Raw genomic sequence first — 21,396 nt, 5'->3', positions numbered from 1 at the left:
ACATTTTTCCACAAAGGAGAGAAGAATGGGCTGGGATACAGTACAGACCTCCTACTCTTCATAAAGGTCTGGTGCACCCAGGATTTTTGTGCTCATTTTTCGAAGAATATATGGTCATGGATCTATGAAGATCCTTTCATCTGCTGGACTTGCATTAAGCTCATTATTTTCCAAAACTTTTATTTAAAAAAAAAAGTCTGAAAAGGTTGTTCTATTTTACTTAACGAATTTGGGGCTGATTTTCACCAATTTTTGTAAAAAAATGCATTACTTTTATTATATATTTTTCTTTCTAATAAACAAGTCTCGGCATTAAGTAATTCATGCCTGTGCATTCTGTTGCATCACTGAAAAGTAAAATCTTACACTTTCTCAGTTACATATCGAAAACATATGCACAATACAAACTTCATACTGGGTTTTTGTTCCATCAGTTGTTATCAAATGTTTATTCACCCATCTGGTCTGACATAATTTAATTTCCATAGATTAAAAAATGTTTAATGCATTGTATTGGCATAAAATAAATATTACACTTTTATCTGACCAACTTTATTCTTAAGTCAACCACACTCAGTGAAAAATACCTTTTTGTTCTACTGAATCAATGAAATAGATGAAGTTTAGATCTCTATCTTCTGGAGTCCTTCCAATAACTCTTGAGGTCTGCTATGGAATAATATACCATTTAAAAAAGAAACACTTGCTGGTAACTGTGGAAAGGACTTCTGCAAAAGGATTTTCTTAACCTTTTCAAATATTTCATTGAACTGCATGTCTAATGTTGACAATCTTTAAGGGTCACTTAGCAGTCAATCTTATGTCTACGTGCAAAAATAAAGGTGGTGAGAGCATAGCTGAGTGACTCACCCATGCTCCTAGCCTTTCTATATTTTGTCTGTGGAGGCAAATTCTCAAGTAGGAAAAGCCACTGGATAGGCAAGCTCTGAAAACTGCATCTCATTTGTGAACCAGTAAAGCATTATTCCTGTTTGCAAGACAAAGCCACCAAAAAACAAAACAAAACATATTCATCTGTTCCTTGGTAAATTAATCAGGTGCCTAAATCCAACTGTTCACCTCCACTAGAGTAGACTTTCTAAAGCAATGGGAAAATGCTAAATCAACACTGATGCAATTTCCATTTACTCACTGAATCTGCTATAGTGGTACTCATAACTCGATTTAGGCCATATTATCAATCCAGACATTATTATTTTTTCTGCAATATTACAGCTGATTTCACCCACACATCTGAGAACAAATTTTCCTTGCGAATTTTTATGTCAAATGTCTCACTTCATTATATGTCAAGCAAATATACTTGATTAAAGCATGTGATATCTGACAACTCACATGTAACATCTCACATATAATGATCTGTAGTGTGTGACCATACTTATCTGTTTAAACCTTTGCAACCTGCCTTGAGTCCCAGAGGCTGGGGAAAAGATGGGGTGGTGGTGATTATAATGGATGGAATCCTGTATCAGCTTATACTTAGCTAAGTAACTTGAACAGGACCAAACCCTCCAAACCCGATGGAAACATTATTCAACCATATTCTATTCATTGAAAGAATGGACCTCCTTCTCCCATGAATGCTGATCTTGGTAAAGTAAGAGGACAAGTTACAATAAGGCAATATTGTCAACATTATGATTAAGTGACCATTTATTAAAAAAAAAAAAGGTACCTAACCATAATGTTCATATTTATGATTTCTACTTAGTCACAGTTTTGATACTATTGCCACAATTATAATCTAACATCCAAATGAAGTGGCATTTTTAATTGAGAGGGTTAGTTAAGAGATAATATGCAATGATAATTAGGATTTAACTATCTGATAGCTATGTCTCATAACTGAAGTCTGCCAATATCGAGATAAGCAATAGATGGCAACTGACCTAAATTAAGCTTTCAAAGTTAAGGATTGAAAAATTTGAAATTTTATATTTAAATTTCTTGTCCAGTATATGAAAGGCAAATCTGAAAAATTCAACATACAGTGGTCCTTGGTATTTGCTAGGGTTTTGTTCCAGACCCCCCCCCCTCCCCCATGATACCAAAATCCATGGATGCTAAAGTCCCTTTAAATATAACGGTGTAGTAAAATGGTGTTCTTTATATAAAATAGCAAAATCAAAGTTTGCTTTTTGAAATTTACAACTTTTTGATATATTTTCAAGCTGTGGGTGGCTGAATCCATGGATGAAGTATCTGTGGAGATGGAGGGCTGACTGTATTTCAAATACTGAACACTCATTTTAATTATGTATGCAGATGAGAAGATTTCTGTCTATGCAAAAGGTAATACATATATATCTAAGGATGGGAAACCATCCTTCTATACACTTCTGTTTCCATCTAACTTCCTTCCTCATGGGAGTCAAAAGTAGATTAAACTTCTGTCCCAAATGTAGTTGTGTTCATTTTCCTCCAAACATAAGATTTCAAGTACAATACATCTATAGAGATGATCTGTATTTCCCTGTATTCAGAATACAAACTACTTGTACATATAAATTTAAAGAGGAGGTACATCATTTACTACTTTGTGAAATTTAGTGGTGGTGAAGTTGTAAAACACAAGACTTCCAAAACACAGTGCTAGTGCTGTGTTTTTTGCAGGAGAATGGTGTTACTTTCATTTTGTATATGCCCTTTTGAATGTTATTTTAATTTCTAAGCAATTTATGAATAAAATTAAATAATAATTTTATGATCTCTTTTATATCACAGAGAAGTTTCAAATGCAAAGGTGTGCTAATTCAGATTATGACTCAAATAAATGAACATACAGCAACATGCCCGTATCCACATCAGTGCAGCTATGTGTACGTACTGCCATTAAATAATATGGACTGTGGTTATCTGCAGGCAGTCGAATCCACTGATTGCTAGACCATCGATATGGTGGGCCCGCTGTAACATCATGTCCAGTTTGATTTTTTTGTATGCTAACATCTGTTTTTGTTTGTTTGTTTGTTATGTGGTGGCTTGGTGTTTTTCATGCTAAGTACACTGAAAAATACCCCCCCAAAAAAAAATCAGGAGTCAGGGGGCTTGGGGGAGGGTGAAAAACAAAGGTTGGGAGCTTCTTCTCCAAGTTGCACCCTCCCTATCCTAGTTTTACAAGTGGAAAAATATATTAAAGCAGTAACACTGGAGTGGTGAATCCACCCCAGGTTTATCCTGAATTTCACTTGATGTGTCCCTGGTGCTGAACTTACATTGGAGATAAATTTTGGCTATACTGGAGCTAAAATCTGGGATAGATTCTCTAATAGCCAGACTGAAAAACTGAAGACAAGATTCACTGCCACACTGACATGAGAGCCACTTGCCACCATGGCATTCAGAAATGAGAATTTAATCAACCTTGAGGAGCAACAAGAAAATATGATGATAATTCTTTTGTGATCATTTCCCAGCATACAACCAAATTATTTTGTCTCAGCTTTGAGGATGTTATTAAAGCATTATAACGCATGAAGCCCCAAATTTCTAAGGCTTTTTTCATGGCTACTCCAAGAGTTCTTTTATGTTGATGAGAACAGTATAAATCTATGTAGATAAAGAACTGATAGTTTGCCTTTTTGTAATATAATGATGGGTTAGAAAATGAAGACTTTTTAAAGGAACCCACAGATCAACACCCCTTTGATTATTATATCATACCTCACTCTCACAAGCGACATTTTGAAACTGAGCATTTATCAGATTAATCTCAGCTTCAGATTTCCTCTTCCTGTACTTAATGTCTGGGGCTGTTATGCCATATGTTATTATTTAATTTTTCCATACTCAGTCCTACATGCTATACAGAGTGATCCGTCTGGCTTTCAGAAAATTTTACTTGGAGAGGCAAAAAGGGTATAAGATAGAGAAAGAATTTAAAATAGCTTTATAAGAATAAAATAGCATTATAACGTGTTATAAGAATGGATGCATTGTGGCATGGTCAGGCAAGCCACTACTTTCCACTACTTTCACAGAACTGTTTATCCCCTGTAGTGTCTTTTAGAAGGTTTGCTGAATTTTGATCATTTGGGTAGGGGTCAGAGGTACTGCCATTATAGATAACTTCGATTGAGTTGTAGTATTGTAAATTAGGAAGACACAACACTGATGGTAAAGTAGTGAGGAAACTTGTGTCTTGGGGCAGGGGGAATGGAAATTCATAGCTGGTGTGTCTAGAATGGTAAGGAACAGCCATTCAGTCCTGAAAATTATATTTGTCCATATCTAAAAATTACCAAAGAGAACTATTGGCTGAATACTTAGGCCTTATGTTTCCTGAAGATGATCTTCATGATTACCATGCATGGAGGTCATGTCGCTGTTGGATAATCATTTGGCACTGTACACAGCTCATCCACAAAGGCGGCAGATATCATGTTAATACATCTGTGAGCAAGTTAATCCACAAACCTTTTAAACTGGCATATGCATCGGTTTTAGCGGAGCTACACTTAAATCCAAGTGTTCTATATTAGCACTTTGCAAAGCTGCCTAATATCGCCCAGTGCCTCTAGTATCTCAAGCACATGAGAGTTATACCTGAGCACATCCTTTTGTGTCACATTCTTCTACAAACAAATGATAAGAACTGAATATGATAAATAAATTTTAAAAAAACTTCTATCTTTCTACAAAGACACTAATTTCTCATATAATTCTTATCCCCAGTAGAAGCAATATAAAGATTATCTCTTGCTCTAACATAAATAGCATATTTTTCATATTAGTGTCAGAGGACCTTCAAGCCAGTGCAAACCATTTTCAACTAGTAGAATAAGAAATTAACAAGACTTGATACTGAGGTGCATCATTCTACAGATAAGTGATTTACACATTATTTTATAATGTGAAGTGAAACCAAATATAATGTAACACTTGCATAGAGAAGAAATCAGCACTAGTCACTTTGATGCATGTTATTAAGGAGGAGGGACCAAAGTTATTTTGCAAAATTATTCAAGGTCATTTTTGACAAAATAATGTGGCCATGGTTCAACTTTTACAAGTCATTTGTAAACAGTCACTGTGATATCATATGATAAACTTCCAGGATTTAGTGTATTTCAGATCTTAATACATGGCAGACACACTAAAAAGAAAGGTTCATCATGAATAAATGGCATAAATCATTGCATGGTGATTTTATGATGTGAAAAATGATCTTGAGATTTGCAAAGAAACTGAGCATCTAAAAGCAAAAATACAACTTTTTGAAATATAAAAGTTAACTGACACACAGATTTGATTCTACGTTGTCTCTTAACTTCTACAAAAATAGTCAAAAACAACACATTTCTTCATAAAATCATACACGTCTTGAAAATACTTTGCGCATAATCCAATAAATAAATACGTGTGAACTAAGAAAAAACATGGCTGGTAACCAGTAGTTTTTAACACAATCTTTTATACTTGCTATTAAACTGTATTTATAAATATGCTTCCTATTTTCCCATGTCTCCTTATCAAGTTGGTGATCCTCCATGCTTCCAGTATTAATCTATACAAACTATATTATATCTCTGCATGCACCAGCCAAGCAGTTAATTAACTTGCTCAATACCTACATATAACTCTGTTGGGATCAATCCCATTTATGAGTTTCCTGCTCTCCAAACAATATCATTTTGATTTTAGGCTGTAGCATAGTGAAGTTTTTCTTTCTCATCAGTTTTCCAATGACCCATCATGGAGATGGGGAAAGCAACAATATGACAATTTAGGAGGAAATTGCTGCTTAATACTACCACAAATGAAACATGGGGATGGAGAGAATTTACCAAGTGTCCATGTCAATAGTAGTACGTAGCCCAAGTCTCACTCCAGGGAAATGATTTAACACCTGCAGCTTAACTCTTCTGCCCAACTTCACTGTACTGTTGCATTTCTGTCACAATTTTCCTTTGGTTCTGTCCTTGATATGCTTCTGTTTATGTAAATCTTTGCTTTTCAGGGAAAAAGTACTGTACAAAATCCCTTTCTATTAGTCCAGAAAAGGTCCCTTCAAAGTTTAGATTCTTGCCTGTCCTCTGGGACCAATCTAGTTAAACATGATGGATTCAGGATCTTGATTTGCCATTTGAGCCATGTGCCTTAACACGTCCTTTTTGGTTATAATGCCCAGAAGCCTCCTAGAGAAGAAGAGAAGGAAAGAAACAGAAAAGGTCATTAATCATGAGCCCGTCTCATCTATTTTTCAAGTTCAGCTCCAGGCAGAACTTTGCTACAAAGAAAGGAATCATTTTTAAAAAGGCATTTCCCCTTCTCTTCTAAAACCCAGGAAACAGGAATTTTAGAAAGTCATGATTCTCACTAATGAACATATATGTTGCTGCAGAAAACTCACCACAGTGTACTTATAATTAAATCGCAGTGCTTTTGTTCAGATTTCCCCCCTTCATCTTTGCAAAAATTCTAAATAATATACCATATTCTCTATAACTGCTTTTCTGAACACATTCAGTCAGTGTTGAATCTTGGACAGGAAATAACTTGTGCCATTTGATGTCATCTCTTCAAAACCATTTACAGGAATAACTTCGGGCCCAATGGCCAAAGCTATTGCCATACAAAATAACAGTTGTAGTTCAAAGCCTGCACACTGTGACCTGAGGATTTGTGGGTCATCATAAAGCAAAGATTCCTTAAAGCCAATTGAATTTTATATCTCCTTGCCCCAATACTCAATGCTTAGTAATTTATCCAGTTTTCCTGTTCGGTCGTTCTATTAACTGTTTTAGTCTAGACTTATCAAACCAAACAACTATGAGTTCAAATATGGATGCCTGGAACAACACTGTTTTCATTATCAGAGTAATGTATTGAGCAACAAGAGGGAGAGATTTTCCAGATGATGCCCATTTTATAATCTTGTTATGGGCAAAAAAAAATTATTTTTAAAAACTGGTATAAATTATTTTTTATAGATTTCTATAATCATTTCTTATTGTTGCATTCCTGCTATGACTATGTGTTGGACACCACCCAGCAATCGAAAAAGGATTAACACATTTTAAATAAGCAAGTCTTCCTTTGCACACTTCTCTTGATAGTATAACTACAAACTTAAAACCTATCTGCTCAGAACAAAACTTTGTTTTCTTCTGTATTCCACAGGAAATCCACATCATTGTAAAAACACTGGCATTTTAAAAAAACACCTGGGAATATTTCAAGAAGAGGGGAAGGCTTGTGAGCCAGCCAACACCCAAAAGGCCCCATGGCTTATCCATTTCCCTCTATGGTTCTTTTTAAACTAAATAAGAAGCTTCCCAGCATGTCCATGTTTTGTGTCTGGTGGAGGTCTGATCTCTCCCACCTTTGAAAAAACTGCTGCCAGAGCCACCATTGCCTGCTATGCTTTCCTACTCCAAATAAGCTGGGCGGTTTTAAAACTGGAGTGCATCTACACTAGAAAATAATGCAGTTTGACACCAGTGTTTTAAGTGCTGTAGCTCCATCCTATGGAATCCTAGGATTTGTAGTTTTACAAGGTTTATAGCCTTGTCTGACAAGGAGTGCTGGCGCCTCATAAAATTACAAATAACTGCCATGGCAGTTAAAGTGGTGTCAAACTGAATTATTTTTACTGTGTAGACACACCCTAGGGTGTGTCTTGGAATGTGGGCAAGCAGAAGAGAGGTGGGGGTTGTTCATGGTGAACTGTGCCACTCATCCTAATATTGTCCTGTAGACATTAAGCAAGTATGTGTGTTTTGCATATGGGAGCTACTCCTTTGCTGCATTCCTTATAACCCAGTCAATTATGACCCATGTTTGCCATTTTTAAACTGTTATCAACATTCGTTGATATTTAAAGGATGATGCAAAATATCTCATTTTTGAACAAATGTTGTCCTGGAAACCCTTTTGAGTCCCATTCTGGGACAAAGGTGGCATATAAATAAAGATGATGATATGATGATGGTGATGATGATGCATGGATTTTGTTCTGAGAAATTGTGCTTTTGTGAGTGTATGTGTGCACACCTGTATGTATGTTTTTGATTCGGGAAGGGTTTAGGGTTGGTCTTTGGCTTCTTCAGTGGGTCAAAAGACAAACAGAGTCTGGTTCTTGAAAATAAAAGTTCAAACACACTGACAGCATTATGGTGAAAACCTCATGAATCTCTCCTAAACCAGAATGCTTCCATGCTATCAGGAAAGTATAAGCTACTAGATTAAGATACGGCTCTTTAATACCATCCTGTTTTCCACTTCAGCTGTGAAATAAGCACCCAAAGCACCCAACCTTGAAAATATTCTTTATAACAAGGTACTGTGGTGGTTATACCACTGAAGCTTGGCCTGCATCCTGCCTTCAGACTGTTTAGAATCCAATTTTCGCTTCTGCGGGACATACTCTGCATTCCTCACAAGGTCACTGTTTCACTTGAGTTAGCTTCTGTCTCTTATTTTTAATTCCTCACCTTCCTGCAGACTCCCAAGTCATAAGCACTTGGAGTTTGTAGAAAAATAAACCTCCGCTAGTTAATTCCCTTCATGTGTCATTCACTTCAGGATTTTCATAAGCACTTTAGGTGCATTTAAATCTAGCTAGAAGCTCAAAACACAAGCAAAACATTTGCTAACAATGGCATTCTGAAGGCACTCCTTCCCAGCAGCAAAATACTGACTCCGCCACTCATAATTAATACATATTTTGCCATCATTCAGTATATATCCACAGCTGCATTGTATGCATCATAAATCCTACTCTCAGATCTGTAGTTTAAAAACAAAACTGTATGGCCATGAGTCTAAAAGGAAGGAAGGGGAACATTTTCAAAAACACTGATGAGAAATAACCTTTGGCAAACAGGTTTATACACCAGCCTTTTCCTGTTCTGTCATCATTGTAGAGATCCTGAATGTGAAAATAAGGACCTATATACTGATGTCTGATCATTTAGAGGTGAAAATTAAAATAATTACTCTCCCTCAAAAATAAAATAAAATAATGACTGCATGAGTAGAAAGTATGTTCAACCGGGTGTCAGTGCAGCAGTCATACTTTCCTTGAAGTATCTTATGAGATGGGAACAAAGTATCTCATGTGCTGGATAGTCAGAAAATAGACTGGATCTAGTGGCAGGTGTCTGGACAATCTGCAGTGGACCCATAGCATTTTTGGTTCCAAATGATCTAGTCATAACAATGAAAGCTATTGTCCTCTATGTAACACTGGTGGGAAAGAATGCTTGATGGAAAATGAGGAGAAGAATTAAGGACATGTGAGCTTTATTTTGTTACTGATTCAAATTCCTGGGCTGACACTTTTCCTTACTTATTAGTGTATGTCCAAAATACCCAGTACTTTCCATACGATTCAAATTGGTGGACCTCAAAGTTCAATAGGATAATCAATCCCACAAGGCCACCCATTTCTCTCCTAATATTCTGATGCTGACATTCTGAACTTGAATTCAGCTGCAGCCAGTATCTTCTTTGCTCCAAATCTAATTCTAACCCTGTAGCATTCCTTCATATCAGTTAATTCACTGATATAGCATATTTTTACAAAACATTTTAAAATATATGTATTTAAAATAAAATATATCAACTCTTGTGTCACTCCTTTCTCAGTTTCCAGATCAATGCATTCATTCCTTCATGCCTGTACATCCTAACCTATCTCTTCTTCCAACTATTTTCTAAAAGTAGATCAACCTGTAAAAAAGACTTATTTCTTTTTTCCTCATAGGTCTTTTCATTAGGCAGCTGTACAGGCATGAACAAGTCAAAGTCAAGCACTATTAAGCCCAAGGAATTTATGTGGGAGACATTTTAAACACGTACTTAAATCTATCCCACTGGAAGTAGGAATGGTAAAACACTTGACTTTGGCTGGATCATGTCTGACAGCATGAGACAGGTTATCAGACAAAATACTTTTGGACATAATGTCTGTTTGTGTAAGAGGTGCACACACCAGAAATGATAAATTTTACACACAGACATCCACTTTGGCCAATATCTATGAAGGAAGAGAAAGTGTGGCTTTTTCCTTGGCAATTAAGATTTCCACAGCTGTGTGCATTAAGCTAACTATGTTAAAAATGGTCAACCAGATTGTTTTGTTATTGAGGCAATTACCTATTCTTCAAGGAAAAAGAAAGAGATTTTATTTCAGCAAGCAAAGTAATAGGAATCAAACTACATTGTTTGAAGTGGACCCTAGAGCAAGTGCTAATATTCAGTGGTATGCCAGCATCTTAGCCACAGTAAAAAAAACCAAACCAGTTTCTATGTGTGCATATCTATCCACTTACCCGCTCCTTGTGACAAGACACTGCCTGAGTCCAAGTTTTCGGAAAATATCTACCACTGTCTCCATGGGTGTGTGGTCTGTGACTGTGAAAGGGCTCAGATTGAGGATACGTCGGAGCTTCAGTGGATGAGGGCTGTTAGCAGGGACTTCTGGAGGCTCTTCAGTGAAATATACAATGGAGTTGCTGACTACACCATCCTGGCGCTGCCTTGCATTTTCTGAGTGAAAAAATAATAATAACACACACAAATAAGGGCCTTTACTTTTTAGTTCACTTTGAACAGCACTGGTACTGTTACACAATGCACAGAGTTTTGTAAAGTTATTAGAGGAAGTATTCCTTGCCTGATGTGATCAAGAATGTAGGACAATCAGCAACTGACAGAAATAGGATAATGTGAAAAAATATTTAAATCAAAATGCAAAATTCATCCAAACTATACTGTTGTTCAAAGTGTTGATAAGAGTCGTATAAACTTAAAATATGTTTTTGCTTTACTTAACACATATAACTGAAAGGTAACAGCCAAGCCAAAGCTAACACCTTTCACTGCCACCTTAATTTCTCTCACTTCCTGGTTAGGACAAACCATTATTAGTTGTGAGGCCTGAATTCTGCAAACCACTGTTTGTAATTCTGCTTTAGAAGCTAATTGTAGCTTTCCCAAGGTATCATTTATCTGAACACTTAAGTGCAAGATGAACCATAAAGCAAAGGAAACAAAAACAAACACATACAAAAAAGGCCCAGGGAGGATGAAAGAGGGCCCAAGTCTGAGGCTCACTCATGATTCCCATGTTTACATGTTGAGGCTGCCAATGTGCTGCACACTGTGTTGAATGGGCTAGGCATGTTCAGCAGCTCCAGGAGCCAATTTTCTGCACCTAGAACCCCCAGGAACTTCATAGACTGTCAAAATTACCAACCTCACCCACTCCTTCAACCCCCCCCCCCAAAAAAAAACCCAAGCAAACCACCAGCAGCTTCAAGATCACTTCTGGTCTAGAAAGCCAGGATTTTTAATATTAAAGAGTGCAGGGTAGAATGTCTGGTTCAAAATATAAATCACTCCTCCTAGATGCTAATATGAGGGGGAAATGTTCCCTTTTCTGCCAGAAAAAGATGGGTCAGGGCCAGAAAACACCTTGAAAACCTGTGGTCCCAGAACCACACCTTGCCTATCCCCTAGTGTAAAGCCTCCAAAATGGTTTTCAAGAAATAATCTGAGCTACTACAAAGGCTTCCATTTTAGCAGCATTGTTTGTTTGGCTTCTGAATATCCTCTTGATAGAACGGTGTCTTGAAACATATATTATGGCTAGTCTGAACAGTTATTATTATGACCTTCCCACCCAAATGGCTGCATAAAACTCTTCTGAACAGTTATTGCTGAAGGGTGCACCAAGAGAGGCTGATGCCCTTTTAGCCTCTCCTTCCTTTTTCTTCCCTTGCTAGTATGTCAGTATGTGTGCTGAAAGCTCAAGAAGCCTGTCAGACACTCTAAAAATACCCTGCGTTCAAAAACAAAACTTAACTAATGTTAACAATTTTTCTTCTTGATTGATTTACTTTGCTACTGATTTTGAGAAGAGGCCTTCAGCACAAATAGCATTATTTCTGGAGCTTATTTCCATCAATCATGGGGCAGAGCTCTAAAAACAAGTAAGAAACAATTTCCAACATATTTCAGCTGCATTATTTTTCTCTTAAAACTCACTCTTGGAACATTAGGGGAATTAAAATTGCCAAATGCAAAACTACCTTCCAACCACCCTTCAAGCCCATATGTTATAAATTTATTGCAATTTACAGAAACATTATTAACTTTTGTCCTGTCTTTCTATGATGAATATGCCCTGTTTTTGCAATTGCAATGGGCTTGCTCTCATTTATACCACCATTTTTGTGCATACATTTGCCACAGTTCATATTAATCTTGTAGAAAACAGTTTGGCTGACAAGAATTAGGAAAAGATGTGTACCTGAATGGGTGGAAGAAAGCAGAAGAAAAGAAGCTTATATAAACTGAGAGTGTACTCTTTGCTTTGATCAAGACTATTTTTTGAAATATATTGCAATACCTTTCTTACTACAAGTAGTGTTTAGACAGGAGAACCCCATGCTGTGCAATCATTTTTGAAATAATCAGACCTACTCTAAGCATGAAGCTTCAAAGAGAGACAGAGGCACATGGATTCAAGATGGCACATTTGGGTAGGGACTTTTCTTTTAAACTTTAGCTCTTGTTTCATACACAATTCCCTTCTTAATCTATCTTGTATACTTCTCTGATAACTACAACAGTCATCATATGTCAGATTCAGGAGAAGGAGGAGGAAAAATAAGTAATAAGTGTCTAAGGACTTTTTACTCACTTATTGCAAGAATCAACTCTCGTCTCTGTGCAAACCCAATAAGACGTTCAGAGTCTTTAGAAACCACTACTGGAAAACCATTATAATCAGTTTCCTTGATCAGTGTCTCTACATCTTCCACTGTCATACTGTCTTGGGTCAGGACAGAGAGAGGGGCCTCTCCGCGTCTAGGTCTCATGACATCAGTAGCCAGAGTTCTGTGAGTAAATTCATCTTTCACATCCAGAAAGGGATAGCCATTCAAATGGATGTGTGCCTCGTAGATCCCTTCTTTACCAAAGGCATCAGCCACCCACTTGCTAGTTACAGCTGCAGCCATAAGTGGCACAATGTACTCTAGTCCTCCTGTTAACTCAAACATGATCACGACAAGAGACACTGTCATTCTGGTCACTCCTCCTGCCAAGAGAAAGAAAGGATTCCAATTAGTTGTGTGGCATATATTAAGATATAGATGCCCTTTTTCCCACAAGTTTGCAGTTTGGTCCTATTGTTCAGTTCAGTGCCAGTCACAACAATACAATAACAACAATCAATATGAATGTATCTGCCACACTTGCAATGGCAGCTGCTCTTGTTCTGGCTCAGTGTCCTACTTCTGGTGAGAGAAGCTGCAGATAACAATGGCAGACATAGTATTTCACCATGGTTTATTATGCTTAGCTCCAACTCAAAATTGTGGCACTACAGGAGGTCAATGAAGTAACTCTGCTGGAAAATTCCTGTTCAATTAAGCTCATCAATTAGGGCAACCAGGTGTCCGGAGTAAAACCAAGGGTCAAAAGATGCAAGATTCAGACTGACTGGTCTCTTTTTATCTACAAACCTTTGCAGTCAAAGAGAAAACTCTTCAATTTGAATGTTTGAGATTTCTGCTACTGGGAGCCATGAAACTAAATGTCAGATACATTTTAAAATGAAGTTAGAGTCAAGCAAAGTCTAAATAAGTGGTACACAAATTTTGGGGGGCTATCACCCACTTTCCTTTTTGGCCACAGCCCTAGTCCCCCCTCCCACGCACACATATTTTTGATATTAAGTCTACAGTTCTTCATGTAGTCATGCTGGCTGCATGACCATGGAATCGTCTCTGATGATACTGCTTCCCTCGGTTTAGTAATGGAGATGAGTACCACCCCCTACAGTTGTACATGACTAGACAATCTGTCAAGGAAAACCCTTTAGCTTTACCTTTTCAACTGCAAATTGAAAACAATCAGTCTTGGTTGCAGCTCCCTTTGAACCCAGTTACCTTGAGAGCAGCAACCAAACAGCTGGCTGACCAGTGACCAAGAAGCTTCTTGCTTGTGTCAGCCTTGCAGCTAAGGCCAGCTCAGGCAAGAGGCTTCTTGGTTGCTGTTTGACTGGCTGCTCAGTCAACTGCTCGCTTTACACCCTGTCATCCTGGGAGAAGCAACTGAGTGTTGGCTGAGCAGTGACTAGGAAACCTCTCACCCATGCTCGCTGTGCAACAAAGTCCAGTGAGGACAAGAGGCCTCTTGGTTGTTGCTCAGACAGCTGCTCAGTTACTGCTCCCGGGGTGACCAGGTGCACAGGAGAAACTTCTCCCTAGAGAGCAGGAACTCTCAGTCCTTCATTGGGGCAGAGAAGGGCACAGCCAGTGTGTGTGTGATGGGGGGGGGGGGAGTTACAGAGGTAACATGCTCTGGACTGGAGACTGGTGTAGGCCAGAAAGGGAAAGATTTTAGCTACATGAGCTCCTCCAAGACAAAGGATGTTTTCCAAGAATTGAGCACAGATACTCCTTTCTCACAGACATGTCTTCCCCACACAGCTTAAAGTGTCCACTCCCACAAAAAATTGTTTCTTCTGCTACCTCTTCTCTCACCCTGTCTGATGAAAGAAAGCAGGAGCAGCAGTGCAACTCCAGCCTGCTAGCCAAGTCCCAGCAAAGGTCACAAAGCTTAAGCAGGGTCCCAAATTTGAAAGCTCCTTTTTGCCATTACTTCTCCCCCACCACCATGTGCTCTAACTCTTTGCTCCAGTCTGTCACAAAATGGTGCCACTCTGAACCACTGTGCCCAAGCCTCACACAAGTTTCTCACTGCCATTACTAGCAAAAGAGGAGTGAACTCATATGGGCAGGCTAAGAACAGGAGAATCCACCACACAAAATGATCAGCAAGGCTGTGTGGTGGTTTTCTGGTGACCCTGAAAAGACGTTTAATGTTATCCTCAGCCCCACCCTAGTCCTAAAGGCCCTTGATTCCCCTTGTCTTTCCTGCACACCAATATTTTGACTGAAGAGCCCCTTGCCAGCCCCCCTTTTTCCTCATCGCCCCCCTACTGCTCCCTTCCCCCCCTCACTGCCCCCCTGGATCCTTCCATGACCCCCAGAGGGGTATACCACTTATTTTTGGAATCACTAATCTAAATACCCCTCTCTCAAGTTTGGACTAGCTATTTTCAGCTTTTGCAGGGGGTAGGGTGGGGAGCAGCATTCCGAAATACTAAAACTTCTTTGCAGGAGCCCAGGTGAGTTTCTACAGTACAAGCTGGAGGCTGTATGTGTGTGCTAAGAACTATAAGGACATAAGGAAAAATGGCCTGGTACACACCGCCAGGAAGCAATGTCCTGGCAGCGATAGTAGGGCTCGGAACTGTGCACCAACCACATGGTCCCAAGCCCTACTACATGTGGGTGGTGCCATAATTACACAGCATCACGCACATGAGGGGCGTGTCTATGACGTGTGGGTGTCTGAGTGCCGTCATAGGGGTGTGTTGTGGCCCTTATGATGGCGCAAAAAAGGAGCCGCTCTAGGCGGCTCCTTTTTTGCTGTGCATCAGTACCACACCATTTGGTTGCTGCAGTAATGCTGTGCAGCAAGCAAGGGCAGTGTTTTTCCACCCATCTGTCTCGGCCCATTACCTACTTTTCATGCAGACTTTACATCTACTTATTTGATGGGCAAATAATAAATCTGTAATAAAGCTATCACATTCAATACTACTGAAATGAAGTTTTGCAACCATGCAGTTCCTTGAATCAAACTAGAAATTTTGGAATTTAGTAACTGAGCAAAAACTTTTTTAGAATATTTTTCAGAATATCAGTGTCAACAGATTTGTGGTGCAGATAGGGAAAGGGTGCCTGACTACCCCAGGGGTGGATGGTCAGTCCTCCTGGCAAAATCTTAGGGGAATTCTAGCCCTTCTTGTCTTCCCTCTCAATTTTGGTAAAATCATTCAGTTTTTAATTTTAAAAGTAAAGTATGCACTGTCTGAAGAATTTTTTTAAATGATCAGTGTGTTTTATAAAATGAGCATATGGATGCTTATTTAGAAGTAAGCACTGCTAAATTCACTCAAGCTTATACTGGGATAACTATGCTGTGACATGTGCATGCTTAAAAATATGCTAAAGAGGCAGAGCTTTTTTGTCAGGATTAACTGGAAGCTAGGAACTGTTATAACTAAAATACAGCCAGTCTCATCCTTGCCTCTCGTTGGAGACTTTAACACAATCATTTTTAAAACTATGTTAACACACTGTGCCCTAGATCCATAGGCTAAAAGTACAGATATTCTTGCTTGGCATTAAAAACCAGATAGTATCTGGCATCATCTCAGGATAATATGATTTTATGGCACACAGGTTGCTGTTCAATTCATTCTGCATTATGGCATTGTTCTGTATTACAAACCTTGAACTATGAGGTTGACTTGCTTCTTCCTCCAACAGCCTGCATGACACACATATTGTGTGTGTTTAAAGCAGGAGTGGGAATCATACTTCTATCCAGATGTTGTTGGAATGTAACTCCCATCATTTCTTACCACTGACTCTGCTGGCAAAAGCTGGTAGAACTTACAGTTCAACTATAATTGGAGGACTGTATGAATCACAGGGAGGGGAAAATAAATGCATTCTTTTAAAATTGTGTTACATGTTCACTAAACTATGTAAAGCTCAGTTAACAAAATTTCACAGTTTAAATAAACTGATTAGGTACATTGATAAATGAATACAATATTGTTCCACTATCATGATGGGATGAGAGCTAGCATGTTGTAGTGGATTGAGTGTTTGACTTGGATGCTGGGACTGAATCTACATGAGGGCTGTGTTCTATTTCCACTGAGTAGTAGTTTGCCCTGGTTTGACCCCTGGGCTGTCACACACGTTTTAATCCAAACATAAATCAGTTTGGGGGGACCACATGGCATCCCCATCATGTAATCACAACAGTACAAGGGGGTGTTTCTGTGATGTGCATGTGTTCCCCATATTGGTTTATGTCTGACATCATCTGCGGCGGGGGGGGGGGGTGTTCATGCTATGCCTGTGCATGTTTGCTTAATCAAATAGACTTTCTCTGCTTTCTGTCATTCTGGCCACCCACCTGCAAAACCACTGCATTGGGTGCATACATGAACAGTCACCTCAGTCCTTAGATGTATTGTCTCTGACAACTCTAATTTGCTGCCTCATTTTTAAAATTTAATTCTCAGGAAAGTAGGTGTAGGATTGATGCATGTGGTGCAATCTTATGCAAGTCTACTCAGACATAAGTCCTACTGAATTCAATAGTGTTTACTCCCCAGGAAGTGTTTTATAGCGCTTGTCCCATGAGACTCCCCCTCCCCAGTCATCTTTCTCAAAAGGACATCTGAAGGAAAGCAAATATGCAAAGGTCAAACATTCAAATCTTCACATATGTGTAGAGTGCAAAGGGGGAAATGGTGGTTTCAGCTCTTCATAGGCGAACAAGAGCCCGGAAGTCACATCTCTGGAGACTCCATGCCAACCAACCACCAGCCAGTCACCACCTACCAACCTGACCCTACCTTCATATCACCACCCACCACCCAATTCCACTCAACCCCATTTTAAGGGTGAAAGCATATATCTTTTTTAAAAAGGCTGTTTCCAAAAACAGCAGAGTAAGGAAGTGTTTTCATATTGGAATGAGAAGAACATTGTGTGTTCCAACAGGACTGAGACTGAGGTAAGATTGCATTATTTCAGTCATGGAAACTCATTTGGTGGCCTTGGGCAAGTCACAGTCTCTCAGCCTTAAAAAAAGACAGTGGCAAACCTCTTCTAAATAAACCTCGCCCCAAAATCCCTACAGGATTCCTGTAAATCAGGAGTCGGTTTGAATGCATGTAACAACAAATTATGATGGGACTGCATGTCACAACTGAGTAGTAGAAAAAAGTTTCTAGCTGCCATGCTTGGTCACAAGTTCTGAAATCTTGGAAATTACTTGTTACTGAATTGGTTACCTGTTGTAGGATGGAATAATCAAAGAGCTTGTAAACAACATATTTTGAACTCCAACTTCAACAATTATTTGACCAGCATAACTAGTTGGGATTTTGGGAGTTGTCATAGAAACTTTAGCCAAACTCTCTACCAGTAGCTTTATTTTTGGTAATCTATGACCTTATTGAATACATTCATTTTAAAAAAGCAGAGATGCTAAAAGTGGTTAATACCACTTCATAGAGTAATCTAAGGCCTGGTACAGACAGGCACATTCCAGCGATATTAGGGCTCGATAATGTCACAGGTGTGCATGCCCATCCACACAGCGGGCACCACAACTGCACAGCTGTGGCACCGCATACAGACGCCTGTCAGCAGAAGCAGCGCCATAGGGCTGCATTGCAGCTCTTATGACGGCACAAAAGAGGGGTGGTGTTTCACTACCCACGTGTACTGGTTCTATGTAATATAAAGTAAAGTAATCTAAGCTGAAGTAACTATATCAAGTTAGTAATGTATTTAAATATCACAGGCCTCACAACAACAATGAACATCATATACTTTACCTAAACAGGCTGCAGCTCCCACCATGGCATAAAGTCCTGGGGTAACACAATCAGCTCCTGGTCTACACCAGTTTCTGAAGATGATCCAGTCATGGTGATGGTAGGCCAACTGCTCCACTCCTATTCCGACTATTCTACCAGCTATAGCTCCTACAGCCATACTGGGTATAAAGAGGCCTGAAGGGATCTCAAATAATATCAAGACAAGAGAAAGTGAGTTTCTTCAAAAGGCCACATCACATGAAGACAATGTCAAATATTTTCTTAAACATACTATTTAATGATTGATCATTTCCAACCATTATCGATGCAATACCAATTATTTCAAACAACTACCTAGATCTGTGAGAGTCGGTGTGGTGTAATGGTCTGAGTACTGGTCTAGGACCCCAGAAGACTAGAGTTCAAGTCCCCACTTGGCCATGGAAATCTACTGGGTGACTCTGGGCAAGTTGCACTCTCTCAGCCTTTGAAGAAAGCAAAGGCACCCCCACCCCTTAACAAATTCTGCCAAGAAAACCCCATGATAGATTCACCTTAGGGTTGCTATAAATCAGAAACAACTGGAAGACACACAACAAAACCTAGATCTGTCACTCTTGTCACAACATGTTGAGTACCTTTTAAATAAGAAAATCCTTCCACAATAGGCTAGGCTGACCCCTTCCTAGAAGTCAAAGACCTTCTTGTTTAATCAAGTTTTTAATGACTGATTGTTTGCAGGGAGCTTCTTTACAGGGTAAGTAGGTGCTTTAACTTTTGTATGTTTTTAACTTTTCTATCATTGGCCCTCTGTATACACGGATTTTTTTAATCCGTGGATTCAAACATCCATGGCTTTAAAATATTCAAAACAAATATAAATTCCAAATAGCAAACCTTGATTTTGTCATTTTATACAAAGGACACCATTCTACTATCCTATACTATTTGTATTTAATGGGACATAAGCATCCATGAATGGTGGTATCCACAGCAGATCCTGGAACAAATGTATGTTTAATGTATGGTTTTTAAAAAGATGGTATGTTTTAATCTTATTAGTATGTTTTAGCTAATATTATTTTGTAGGTTTGCACGCCATCTTGGATTCCACACTGGGAGAAAGGTGGCCTATGAATGGAACAGATAAACAAACAAATAACTAATAAATCTTTGGCTTTCTGCCAGGGAGCTCCAGGCTGAAACCATCACTTAGAGCAAAGAGCAGTTGCTTGGGCCCTTCAATGGCTGAGGGCAGGGGCTGGTCTTCTCTTGAAAACAAGAGAAAAGAATCCAGAAGCAGTTGGGGTAGCACAATGAGCAACACTGTGTGGTTGACAATCTATGATGTCTCTCAGTCAGAGACACCAGAGAAGGATTAGACAGACAGAATAGTCTTCTAGAATGTAACGTTTCTGAGGGGCTGTGCACATGGATGGGAAAGGCCAGGTTGGGGGTGAAGTCAGAGCATAGCATCCATATGATGCATGGCGCAGCTCTGCCACTGTGCATCACACCACATGGCACTCCTCTGGCGTGGCTTTTGCATGACACAGCACCGAAGGAGTGCCATAAAGCCACAGTGCCACAGCTATCGCACCCATTGCAGGCTATTGTGCCCTTTTTGCATCCTTCAAAGGCCAGATCAGGGCCACAGCATGCAGTTGCCCCAATCTGGCTATAAAAGGGGCGGGTCTGCACAGCCCCTGAATACAGTTTTTGTACCTATTCATCTGCATGTTGCAAAAATCAAAAACAAATCCATGTCATATATAAACTCATTTTAATATCTGTGTATTCTGCTGGTTGCAACAATTTAGTGGACGTTTGCAACAGCAGCTGATGGTCTGAACAGATCTAAAGTGTGAACTTTTATGTTATAAGAAAATACATACTTTGCCCTACTATACACATTTAGGAGACAAGAACTGCATTGCAAAATCTAGAGAAGTATACAATGTGAAGGGTAACTGCATTCCATTCCAATGTAAAGAAAGAAAGCAAGACGTTTATTATCATTTAGCAATTTGTCATTATAGACAGTTAAAAGTAGGTCGCCACATAAAGATGCAGTATATGAAATTTTGAAACATTCCTACATAGTTCCCTTATGCTTTCAGACTTTGGTATTTTCTTGTTTTTAAGACTTATTTATCCACTAAGATGTATTTATCCAAATTCTAAAAATAACTACATATTGCAATTAAGATTTCCATGAAAATGTTTTAGCTTTATCTAATGTCATGTATTAATTGCCTCTGACTTTATTCCTCAACACATATTTAGAAAACATTTTTGAATTTTTAAGATTCAAAATATGCATGCATTTTTCTCTGCCCCTTGGTAGAATCTGATCATGATTTATGTATTATGGGCAAGAAGAATATATCATCATCTGCTTAAAACATCTAAAAATGAGGCCGTGTCATTTGGTGTACTTTACAACTCTATTACCACCCGTTTCTCTATAATTTAGATTGGATTTGAATTACATGTCAAACACAGGATAAAAATGTTAACAAGGAGCCTGAGTTTTCACAGGTGAAATCAGGCAGTTCATTCCTGCATCCCTGCTTGTCAAGAGCTTCATGAATTACTGCCTTCCTTGCCTGAAGTGCAATCAACCCACCAAGTCACTAAAGCAATAACAGGGAGAAGGTGAAATGAAAACATCAGTCACTCCAGCTGCCCACTCAATCTTGGAAAGGGATACATTGCATATTTTAAAATAAATTTGATTCTCAAGCAGAGTCCCTATGCCTATCTACGGCCAAAAAAAGTGTGTAGTTCTGAAGAATTTGTGTAACATCAAACTTTGCACCCCCCTTTTAATGTGGAGTCCAGATGAAACGGAAAAGATGAAGTGACACTCTCAATTGCTGCGAGAAACTTAAACTTACACAAAACAGCAATATTTTGGGAATGGTAAAAAAAATTGG

At 38.8% G+C, this 21,396-nt stretch overlaps 1 protein-coding gene across 2 annotated transcripts in view; it reads right to left on the bottom strand.

Moving 5' to 3' along the window:
* Positions 1-299: 299 nt before the first annotated feature.
* CLCN4 (Cl-/H+ antiporter 4) overlaps positions 300-21,396 on the bottom strand; it is a 55,922-nt gene continuing 34,825 nt past the window's right edge. For both annotated transcript variants that reach the window (XM_089511595.1, XM_089511596.1), the window contains exons 9-12: positions 18,476-18,662; positions 12,674-13,072; positions 10,299-10,515; positions 300-6,158 (exon numbers count right to left, since the gene is read on the bottom strand). In XM_089511595.1, coding sequence (XP_089367721.1) covers positions 6,068-6,158; positions 10,299-10,515; positions 12,674-13,072; positions 18,476-18,662 — 894 coding nt within the window. In that variant the 3' untranslated portion in view covers positions 300-6,067. The remainder of the gene's footprint in view (positions 6,159-10,298; positions 10,516-12,673; positions 13,073-18,475; positions 18,663-21,396) is intronic.

This window comes from Sceloporus occidentalis, unplaced genomic scaffold (assembly GCF_023333645.1).
Source record: "Sceloporus occidentalis isolate IW3139 unplaced genomic scaffold, rSceOcc1.0.p SCAF_2, whole genome shotgun sequence".
Classification (NCBI taxonomy): Eukaryota; Metazoa; Chordata; class Lepidosauria; order Squamata; family Phrynosomatidae; genus Sceloporus; species Sceloporus occidentalis.
The sequence above is the reverse complement of the archived record's forward strand: the minus strand, read 5'-3'. Positions and strand labels throughout refer to the sequence as shown.